The 12260-nt window shown below is 41.0% G+C and overlaps 1 protein-coding gene across 1 annotated transcript in view; it reads right to left on the reverse strand.

Moving 5' to 3' along the window:
* rapgefl1 (Rap guanine nucleotide exchange factor (GEF)-like 1) overlaps positions 1-10769 on the reverse strand; it is a 38716-nt gene extending 27947 nt beyond the window's left edge. Inside the window, exon 1 of the mRNA XM_060892138.1 lies at positions 9524-10769. Within this exon, the coding sequence (XP_060748121.1) occupies positions 9524-9917 (394 nt within the window). The 5' untranslated portion in view covers positions 9918-10769. The remainder of the gene's footprint in view (positions 1-9523) is intronic.
* Positions 10770-12260: the final 1491 nt, after the last annotated feature.

The following is a 12260-nucleotide window of genomic DNA, read 5'->3' on the forward strand; positions in this document are numbered from 1 at the left end:
GACCTCATCCCCATTTGGGTGACACTGGACAGTAAATAATGTAAATGGAAATAATGTCCTTGTTACAGCAGTTTGTACAACCTTCTTGCCAAAGTCTTCAACTGTTCACTGATGAAGCCCCGATCACAAAACTCACCAACTAACTGCCCGCCTTTGCAAACTTCATGACATCCAAGTAGCTCCATGTACTGAAATCTCATGTATCTTTAGGCTGATTCTAAGTAATGATTATCTCAATATAATATCAGCCAGCCACAATTCTACACAAGCTTTAAAAATGTAGACAGAACTGCCACCGTGATTCTGCTCCATCTAACTAAACTGCTGTACAACAAATACACAACTGAATGTACAGCAATTTTCGATTACAGTATTAAAAAACTGTGAAAAGCTTAGTCTATAGCTATATGCCTGTTGTATAGCACAACCCACACTGTCAGCTCTAGCACATACATATACTGCAGGACTATGCAATCCGGGCCAAAGTTGACCAAATGCACACGTGTTTTCACACGCGTGTTTACATACTGTAGGAGTGTACTTTGAACCTGCAGTGATACTGGAGCCTCAAGGTTAGTATCGATCACGCTTACATAAATAAACGTATATCAGTGTCTGTGGTTAACTAAAAGACCAGTAATAAAATACATCAGAAACTTTCTCAGGGCCTACATCTATGATGGTGTGGTTACTATCAGATCATTTCTGTCTCATATCAGAAGCCAGGATATCACACACTACAGAGTGATTCAATCAGCTGGTGTGTTAGAAGAAGATAAATATAAATCTTTGTAAGTGTGTGTGTGTTCTGCCTTAATCTAATAAGCATTAAACATAATCTACTTCCATACAATATGCCAGCAACCTTCTAATTGTAGTACATGTCCTAGTTTCCTCTTTTACATTCCCCTGAAGTCTCAAGCAAAAAAGTTATGTGCTTAATTTTAGCTTTCTGATGACCAATAACCACAGAGCAGCCTGAAAACTTCAGAATAAAACTTCTACAACTCCATGTTGAATTCTGCCACCATGTTACAGAAAATGAATCAGGGGATGTAGCTCAGTCCATGCTTTCCAAGGATGAGGTCCTGTGTTCAAGCCCAAACATCTCCAAAGCAGGTCTTTACAGTATTGAAAAACAGGGCAAACACAATCCCGGCAGTCTCTGCAGCTGATGGTGAAGCATTTCTCTTAGACCCTTACTATGGGAAGTGGTAAAGTTTCTAGTTCAAATTCCAGGACCATCAATCTGCCACTTCTGGGAACTTGAGCAAGGTTTTTAACCCTCAGCTGCTGGGTTAAGATATAATTGTAAGTCGCTCTGCATAATGGCTACTGTTAAAGGTCATAAATGTAAATAACTGTGTCATTGCAAAGCCATTTTGTAGATCAGAGTTTGCCAACTATTAAAGGCCGCAGTTAAATGGCTCCGGTTTCCTAAATATGAAACATTGCAGCTTGTGTTGCATGTTTTTTTTTTCCCTCAGCACGTCTGTAAACTGTTTACAAGATTCGTTTGTCGTAGACCAGTACCACTGACCTCTTTAAAAAAATGTCAGTCAAATCCATTATATAAGCCAAGCCTCTCAGAAAAAAGAGAGTGTTATTTATTATTCATCATCACTTCTTAAGTGATTGGATAACTGAACACAAGGACATTCTGGCCTGTTAACACCAGTGACTCAGTGCCCGCACATCAGTCCTGACAAACTGATTTATGATAGATGTGCTAATGTGCTCATCACTATCACCTTCTGTTACGGTTTGACACATCTTAAAAGGTTCTTGTTGAGCTTCCTAAGAATCTGTGCATCCATTTACACATGTTTATTCGTAAAAGTTCTTTGCACTAAACGCTACACTGTACATAGCATATATTCTTTAGCTAGTCCACTGGTCGTGAGAACCAGACTAACCAGTTCTCTAAACTGATGGTACAGATGATAGTTACAGCAACATATGGATTCATATTAAGTTAAGTGCATTAATGCAGACCACCGGGCACTAATACATGAGCTGTTACAATGCAAACATATCTATTTCATGTCCTGTTTCCTTTCCCCTTCAGTGAATTGGCTTATGCAAATTTTCCAATGCTTTTCATCTCACTACAGTTAAGAAGTAAACGCAACCAAACCACAATAATTGGCCCCCCATAACATTACTCTAAACCGGGACTCTACACAGTGTGTTACAAAGTAATAAATATAAAAAAAAAATACAAATACTGCAGTTCCTTTTTGCCAATGCATGTTTTCTGAATGGTCTCTCATACATCTGTTCAGTGATGGGCAGGCAACACCACTGCAAAGGCACAAATATCCTTCAAATAATAATGTTAGGAAGATCTTTATAAAGCCTTTCTGACACAAGATATATTCACACATATTTTTTTTTATATGTTCAGACTCCTTTCCGTTCCTGCTAGCCAGATCGCGGTGATCCAGTTGGTTTTTGTATTGCAGATATATGACAGTTCTTAGTCATGGCAATGACGGTGCTCTAATCACATCCCTCTTTCTCGCTCAGCCTGAGGAGGCAGTTCTGCCAGGCTATAGGCTGTTATTAGGGCTGTCATTCGAGGCACTGATCTGCAAGCTTTGGGCCATCTGTGTGTGTATGTGTGTGTGTGTGTGTGTGTGTGTGTGTATGTATATGCTAAATGTAGCCAACAGGGTGGCAAAAAAGAGAGCAACCACTGCTATCACTTCAAACTTTTTTTTTTACCAAGGCAGGGCTTTGATTTGTCTTCACTGCAATTCTGTTACTGTGTGTGTGTGTGTGTGTGTGTGTGTGTGTGTTTGTGAGACTTTGAAAGTATCCTCCTTTTAGTTATGTTATGTTGATTCTGCATAAGTTCCCTCTTATCCCTCTTTGATATCTACACAGTCCTTGGGCTTCACTCCCTGCTTATCGTCCCTTCCCTTGCTTTCTATTCACCCTTCCTCTTCTTCATCCTCCCTTTTAAAGAGTGCTGGTTGCCATGTGAACGACTGCTATACCTAAAGGGAAGCTTATTTGTAAAGGAGCATGCAAACATATAGCAGAACATACAGCGCTTAAACATCCCGGATAATAAATATGAGTCAGAAATGCAGAAATGCCTCCTACGTACGCACTAGAATGCATGAAGCAGACTAAGTGCATGCACACACACACACACACACACACACATATATATATATATATATACATACACACAAAACAACAGCAGTAAAACATGAGGCAACACAAATTTACATTGCGCATGGACAGAGCAGCAGCCCTGAGGGCCCCCATACCATCTCAGGTGCGTGGGTATGAAAAGAGCGAGTGGGCACAAGAGAGAGGGGAGAGAGAGAGAGAGAGAGAGAGAGCTTTCCAATGGGAGGCCAATGAGTGGGCAGTCATTTCTTCCTAATCTCTCACTCTTTTTACAAGAAAAACAGTGTTTCTCCCACGCAGACCAATGCCACCACTTTCTCATGTACCACTTGTGTTTCTCCCTTTCTCCTGCCATCTAAAGCTCTCTAATAGCTCCTTCAGGAGGTTCAGGAGGGACAGTGTAAAAAGAAATCAGAGAAATATCAGTGTCAGGGATGTCACTTTTTCTTTTTACACTGTCCCTGGTTTGTGTTCAGGTTACAGTTTGTGTGCGTTTTCGTTTGTTCTCCCTGCTCCCGCACGGGTTTACTCGATCTTCTGCCGCCCAAAAATGCAAGCTGGTGGAGGAGTCTGTGTGAGTGCATGGACCAGAATAAGTGCTTACTTAAGAAGAAATGATCAATAGCAGATAAAAAAAACTGACCCATAAATCTGTATAAGCTATTATGAATTAAATGAAACAAGTCTTGCCGTATAACGACACCACCCTGTCCTGGAATTCTTTTCCCTAACAGAACGGCTTGTCCTGTTTTTATACAACAATGATTTATCACCTCACACTATTTTTAATAGATTAATGAATGTTTAATCTTTAATGTGTTCCTGCTAACAGGTAGAAAGGGTCATTTCTTTATTAGAGTCTCTGTTTACTCTCTAGAAGTGAATAAAACAAACACAGCTAGTCATGATACTGATTACACCTGTGTCCTAAACACGCTCCTGATACAGAAACGGCTCACCTTTACAAAGCCCTGACACATGAACTTCCTTCCAGAAATGCTTCCTTACACAATTCTCCAACAACTTTAGGCATCAGAGTCGGAGGTGGGGATGTGCACAATATGAAATGAAAAGCGGTCTGGGGTTTAGTGCAATATCCATTTTCATGTGGCACCGAATTCAAAGCTACATTTCCATCTGCTGTCATAAAAACACTTTAATCGACTCTATAAGCTTCACAGCCACAGGAAAAAAAAAATCTGTTTTTAATTCCTCTGCATAAAGTAAAACATCTCCGGTGTTTACCACCAAGCTAGTGAAAAAACCCCACAGATTTACAATTTAAAATGAAGTTCCTTTGCAAACTGGTGAATGTAGAACATAGAAAAGATCACCCTCACTGAAATACTATGACTTTAGATAATACATGACCAACCAAGCACAATGTCACGAATCAACATATCCTTACAGTAAAGCTGAGTGCTATTTTATACATATACACAGAATACATCTAGCATGTGTGTTTGTTAGCTGTGTTTTCTAAACGCTTATGTGTGGGTGTGTACATGTTAATTGCTGCTGTCAGAGACGGCGAGGACGTAGGGCTCATTCTCGCCCGGGTGAAAGCAACAAAATGGATTCTGTGTCACGACAGCTGACGGCAGCAGATACTGTGGAATACATAGAGGGTAACAGGATAAGGTGTTTGTGCATGTCAACTAAATAACACCCTAGAGATATTCAAGTCATTACAGTTCACACAGGTAATAATATTTAATCCTCCATTGTTGTTTAGGCCGCTCTGTGCGGACATGCCTCAGCCAGGACACACCCCTTACCACACAGGAGGTGTGAAAGAAAACAAACTGATGCATAGCGGGAACAGCGGGGGAAAATCCATGTGCCAGTTTGTACTGAACGTTAATGTGTGAGATTTGTTCGCCTGTCAGTGCTGCTAGGACTTTTTTCCCTCCAAACTTTCATTTTCAAGCCCTGTCCTGACATGCTGGGAAATGCCCTGTCCTTTTGTATCATTACTGTAAGGCAAAAAGTAAACATTACTGAAGAACAATGAATTAGTCAATCTCACTCAAGCTCAGAAACTTTGATGTTGTCCCTTCAAAAGGGACTCAATCGACTCCTGGCTTGGTTAAATAAAAGTGATTAACGCTACATTGATACGTACAGCAACTTGCTGTGACAAAGCGACTGGAGACTATTTATTTTCAATCAGAGCAGGCAACTTCCGACAGACTGTTGGTGACTAGATGTGGGTGGGTTCATTGACGCAACAAAATAGAGAAAAGTTGAACTTTATGTGAATAAGGATTGACGGTGCAACAACTACTGATAGAGAGCAAGTGATCCGTGGCTCACATCTCCCTCAAGAATGGGTCAATTTTGCGGCAAGAAAATGCTAGTTGTGCTGCCCAATGATAAACATTGTTACTATGGCAACCAGTATTAGGATATCCTCCTGATGACTCCATAGTACAGAGACTGGTGATTTTATATGTGAACGTAGCTTGAGAGTTATCAGGCTGGAAGGTGAGAGCTGTAAAGTTGCATAATGAAAAAATCCAACTTGTTTTTTTACCTTAACATTGGACTATTTTACGTGGTATCCTACGTCCTACTACATCTACACTAAATTTCTCAATATTATGACAATAAACACTGCTGGAAAATGTTGACTGTGAAAAGAAGGTATTTTGCTCTTTTGGTTTTAACAGGGGGGGGCACGGTGGCTTAGTGGTTAGCACGTTCGCCTCACACCTCAGGGTTGGGGGTTCGATTCCCGCCTCCGCCTTGTGTGTGTGGAGTTTGCATGTTCTCCCCGCGCCTCAGGGGTTTCCTCCGGGTACTCCGGTTTCCTCCCCCGGTCCAAAGACATGCATGGTAGGTTGATTGGCATCTCTGGAAAATTGTCCGTAGTGTGTGATTGCGTGAGTGAATGAGAGTGTGTGTGTGTGTGCCCTGTGATGGGTTGGCACTCCGTCCAGGGTGTATCCTGCCTTGATGCCCGATGACTCCTGAGATAGGCACAGGCTCCCCGTGACCCGAGGTAGTTCGGATAAGCGGTAGAAAATGAGTGAGAGATGAGTGAGGGTTTTAACAGGGATACCTGACTGTTATATACCTTATGTGTGAGATGTTAGAGTGGTTTGCCAATGCAGGTGTGAAACAAACTTCAAACCCAAGCATTGCTGTTAATATCATGAGAACAGGAGCTGGAACGTGTCAGCAGTTCCTGGATACAGCAGTCACATGTTATAACATAAACCTCATGGCAAAATCCTGTAATAGAGAGACAGGTGCAAAAATGTCATTTATCTTTGTACGATTAAAAATCTAGCCTAGTGATTGGACAATTTAAAGACTTGCCAGTGTCTTAGAGGTAAGTTACGTTATCTTCATGATGTAAGATCATTACAACAAAACACCCCAACCAATAATCAAACATTCACTGCTCCAGAGACATTAGGTCAGACTGAGAGATTCAGTCTCAGAACCTGGCATTAAGTAGCCTAATCCAGGATTAGCAGCATTTATTCAAATGTTCTTAAACCTCTGGAATGACAGACAATACAACAAATAATCGGCAGACGCATCCAGAGAGGGAGCAAACAGTCTGTTCAAAAGTCAACCCTAAAATGTGGACAGTATAATAATACAAAAAACAATATATTCTAAATCCCATTCATCTTTAACATGAATTTATTATGACAACAAGAAAATATTTATACACAATTATTTTGTCCTTTTTTCATCATTAACTCAACTGTAATGAAGTGTAATCTTTTACCACATACCTGTGTTCAAATTCCATCTCGATAAGTAATCATATTTTTATCATCTTGAAGGTTTTTTCAGTTAAACAATATCGCAATTCAAATAAATAAAATAATTTAGAATGGTAATAAAAATTAGAAAGTGATCTACTGCCCTTGCAACACACGGACGCATCCAAACAGACAGCTGAGCAGCAACAGATTAGCGATGGAAAAAAATCAGAGGAGTTTCACATGACATTAGAGAAGCGATTTGTAATCAACACTCAAGCCAACTACAGGGGGTTCAACAACAAAGAACTTCTCTGATATGGCTTTACATCATGTGCTTAACATGCAGCATACAGAAACAGGGTAGCTACTAGAAAAGTCCCTGCTAGAAACCTGGTGCCATCTGGAGTCACATTTTTTGAAAAGATGACAAAAAAGATCAAAAACGACAGTGCCAATGTGCAAAGCGCAACTAAATAATAAATAATAAAAATAATAAAAATGTGCTGCTATGGATGCCCAGCTGTATTCTGTTATCAAGGAAGTACAAAGCCTTGTTAGACAGAGCGTAGTCATTTTCAAATACAAGATACGCATTTCAGTATATCAGAAATGTACAGAATATTTGCAGCTCACATTCACCATCTCCTAGCTACAGACAATTCAGCCCTCTGGTTTGCTACATAAAAACATAAAAAAGAATTCCAGCATTCATTTAAAAGGGTCATGCATCTTGGTCTGGGCCAGAATTTTTCATTTCGTGTGTATTACTAGTTTAATGCTTTAAAATAAAAACTTAATTGATTGTAATTTATGCAACGGTAAACTAGATAATAGAAAATTTGGTACAGTATTCAGGAGTATACCAATGGCATAGAGCTAGAGATTTACATTCCTAGCAAGTATCTTGACGTGACCTGACAAACATGTTGACAGCACTTGCATAAGAGCCCAGGTCAAAGCATGCATTCAGAGGGTCACAGCGACCCCCAGAGAATGTGCTTATTGGAAAATTCCAACACATGATCGCTCTATTTTGAGTTGCCGGCTTTTTTAAGTCCAGTAATCCCACGTCAGTTTCAACAGTTATCATTTGGAAAATAGTTTTATCCAGTGCATGCTGCATGCCTAAGTAAAACACATGCACTCACTCCATAACAGAGCCAGCCTTTTTTTTTCCTTTATTGTGTCACATCTACATATGTATGTATAAGTAAGTGTAATAATACGGTGTAGCACAGGAAACTACTTATTGTTCCTCAGACATGCAGCCCCTTTCCCACATACAGGCCCACATGCATGGCCATCGTTCTCAGGGTCCCACTGTTTCCATGGTTACATCTTCATAACACTTCACTGCACATGTGCGATTGGTGCTGCAGCACCACAACTGATGAGGATCAACACAAGCAAATAATCACTGACATAGCTCAAATATGTGTGTAATGAACATGTGTACATAATTAGATGAATTGTTGTTAGGTGCAGTTAAGCTTCACTGGCACACAGACAGCTTTAACGGGAACATCAACCTGGAAAGCACCTCAGAGGAAAAATCGCCCGCATAACAAGCGAAATTCCCTCCTCCACCATATACAAATCAGTTTGCAGACAGGAAAGCCCCAGCTAAAAACAGAATTCTGCCTGCAATTCCTACTCAAAACATTCAAAATGATAATTTCTCATTCAAAGCAAATACGTGGTACTTTAGGAGAGCATTCCCATTGCTGTGACAGATAAACTGCATTTACTGTAAATTGATGCTAATTAAAATGTGATTTTCACAACCTTGTCCATGACTAAACTCTTGTGATGCAGCCAGTAACATGACCTGGGTATCAAAATAAATAAATAACACCACGCCACATGTCACCTTATTTTCCTCTTAGTCTTGTAGTTACTCAGTTAGCATAATTTAGTCCAAATTAATGTTTGAAAAGGTAACTGAGCAACGTGGACGTAATGCAATGATATACGTAAAGACGCACAGATCTGACACTGAGTCCCGGTGTCAGGACTGGTGTTGGCCTGATACGCTGGGTTGTTATTGAGTTTAATTTACAAAATCTGTGAACATATATATGTGAAACACATTACACCTCTGATATCCCACGTAGTATCTTCTAGGATCACATCAGTATTTAGTGCCAATGGATAGTGAAGGTATTGATTTGAAAATGAAAATAAGTGTTATTGGTGCATAGTAGTTTTCCAGTGGGGTTTGCATGTAAACTCCAGTGTTATTATGTAACCCAGTAGTGCTGCAGTGAGGAATTAGAATTTGCTCTAAACGATCTAAAACCCTCAGGATGTAGTGTGACACTTATCATCATCTGGTCAGATGTTATTCTGGGTTATACCTTTGGTCTGTCTTAGCAAACAGGTCAAATGACACAACCGCATGTTAATCTAGCACGTCACATGCTATTTACAACAATTAGTATATCACTTGCTTGTGCGCAGTTGTGCAATAGTTTGGTTTTATGTTTTTGGTTTTTTTTAAATGTTACTTGTACAAAAAAAAACAAAAAAACAAGAACAAGGCAAGTTTAGAGAATCTTGAAATACCGGGGATTTTGCTACGTTACCACCGTTGCGGTTCTCGCTGTAGCGGTGAGAATGGACAAGGAGCTTTATTGATGATTCATGTGCGGTACCTGTGCAGTTGCCGTAACGTTTCCCCGCCACGCTGTCCAGCAGCGCGAGAGCCAGGTTCTCCGGTGTGTCGGCGGGCAGCGGGGTCCAGCCGGTGTCCAGGCTAGCCTCGGAGCTCTGCTCGTCACTGGAGAGAGACGGGCTCCGGATATCAGTAGCGGCGGCTGACGGCCAGCACGGTGCCTCCTCGGTCTCGGGGCTGAAGACGTCTCCGCGTGCAGGGCCGCCCTCGGGCGAGCTCTCTCTAAAGAACGGCACGACGCGAGAGAGGCTGGCGCGTCGCCGAGCCGCGCTGGTGCCTGCCGCCGCTTTCTCTCCTCCGAAACCACCGGCCCGAGTCAGCGCGTTCGTTTGCTTCTTAAGGAACTTTTCAAGAGGCTTCATTCCGGCCGGCATTTTGATAAAGGTAGCACGTATAAGAGCCCTGCGTCGATCCTGACCGATAATAAATACAGCAATACGGGCGGCGAGAATAAAACCGTGCGCGTTTACATTGTAGCGCAGTTTGTTACAGTGAAACAAACAAAAAAAACCCCACAAATGCTGTTCACACTCCCTGTTGCGATTGGGTCAAGAAAACGAAGCCATCAGTAAATTTGCTTGTGGAAGAATCAAGTCTCAGTCCGCACACTGAAGGAGACCCACGAGTCTGAGGGCCAGTTGCTCCCTCCCTGTCTTGTCCTCTGCAGTCGTGCAGGTCGTGTAGGAGAGGCGGGTAATTCTCACTCACTGCATATAAACACAAGACATGTCAGGTTCAAGCATAGCTGCAAATATCTTGAGTTCTCAGTTGAATGGAGATGAAGCGTGGGCTACAAACACGGCGCCGTGTCTTTTCCTGTCAGGATACAGAACGGTGACACAAATAGTCGCGCTGTGGCTGCGGGTGAACGGACTGTATACCGCCTTCACCGAACAGCTTCCCCTTGCACTAGGACTGATTAAACAAAGCCCCCATGCACATTCCGCCCTTTGCTTTTTCTCCTCTCAGTCCTCTTCGGTGTGAAGACGGTGAACGGTGCTTTCTCTCGTGCCTACATGCAGTATACACACCCAACGGGGGTGTGTGTGAGTGTGTGCGCGCGTGTGTGAGTGTGTGTGTGTGTGTGTGTGTGTGTGTGTGTTGTAAGGCGACAGCAGCTCCGTTTCGTTCCTCCTACACCTCCTCCTCCTTTGCGGTTGTACGGAGGAGCTTCTGTTTGCTTGGACTCTCCCCCAACCGTCAAACTATGAACACGTGATTCACCACGTGACCAAGAGCGCGCAGAACAGGTAAAACACGCTGCTTAAATACCCCGACGATCTATTTTCATAATAAGCTTATTATTATTATTATTATTATTATTATTATTATTATTATTATAACCCATACATTAAGAAGCTTCTGTGGTTTTGTGAATTCAAATGAGAAACAATTAACAATGAAAAATAAATGGTATATAATCAAGCACATAGTATTCTAAAGAAAAAATAGCCACCTATAGGTCCAAAATGTTGGTGGACACCTGACCATGACACCCAAATGATTTTTGAGCATCTTATTGTACACTGAGCCTTTCCTTTGCTGTTATCTTCTAGAAAGGCTTTTCACTTAGGAGTGTGGCTATGGGATTTGCCCATACAGTTAATTGAGCATTGGTGAGGTCAGGTACTGGTGTGGGGTGAGGAGGTCTGAGGTACAGTCCACACTCCAAACGTGTTCAGTGGAAATGAGGTAAGGGCTCTGTGCAAGCCATTCAAGCCATTCAACTCTAACCTGTCTTCATAGAACAAGTCTTCATAGACCTTGCTTTGTGCACAGGGTCATTGTCATGCTGGATTCGGTTTGGATCTGGCCCCTGAGCTCCAGTGAAGGAAAACTGCAAAATGCTAAAGTATATAACGGCATCCTATAAAATCGTTAACTTCTAACTTTGCAGGAATAATTTGATGAAAGCCTGCATATGGGTGTGATGGTAAGGTGTGCAGAAACATTTGGTATAAAATAATGTGTATTTTTTTTTAGTTAATTACGTATTTATAAATTGATCATACATGGTCATACTGAGTTAAGACTCTGTATTTTCTGTGAAATCCAAATGTTCTAAATGGGAAAAAAATGTTAACAAGCCAAATGAATATGATTCCATCTTTAAATCTAAAATCTGTCTTCTAAGTCTCATGTAATAGTTAAGTGCTAAATGAAAGCTCAGTTCAATCCATAAAGCAGATGCAAGAAGATGCACTGCTCTTGCACAATGGCAGTGCTATGATCTATTGATACTTAGAGATTTTAAGGTAACTGTAAGGGGGACAATATCAGTTATATATACACAAACCTAAATTATCACAAAATTACTTACACTCCACTCACACATATTAAGCTTTTGAGCATAAGCTTTGTGATAAGTTGTTTATGTTGCCATGGAGATACTGTTATAATCGTACAAGTTATAATCACTGTAGTTATAATTATGATATTGTTATTCTTCTTCTTTCTGCTGCTTGTATGTCTGCATATTTGATTTGCCAATGGTTTTACGATATATGTTTCTTAACACTTAACTGTTACACTTATCTAACACTTACTTAACACTGCCAACTACATGTGGTCTTTGAGGACAACAACCTCCTCATCAATACACATTTGTCAGACTATATATATATATATAATCACACCCTCCAGTGTCACCCAAATGAGGATGATGTTCACTTTTGAGTCTGGTTCCTTTCAAGGTTTCTTCCTAATCTATCTAAGGG

The sequence above is a fragment of the Tachysurus vachellii genome, chromosome 18 (assembly GCF_030014155.1).
Source record: "Tachysurus vachellii isolate PV-2020 chromosome 18, HZAU_Pvac_v1, whole genome shotgun sequence".
Taxonomy (NCBI): domain Eukaryota; kingdom Metazoa; phylum Chordata; class Actinopteri; order Siluriformes; family Bagridae; genus Tachysurus; species Tachysurus vachellii.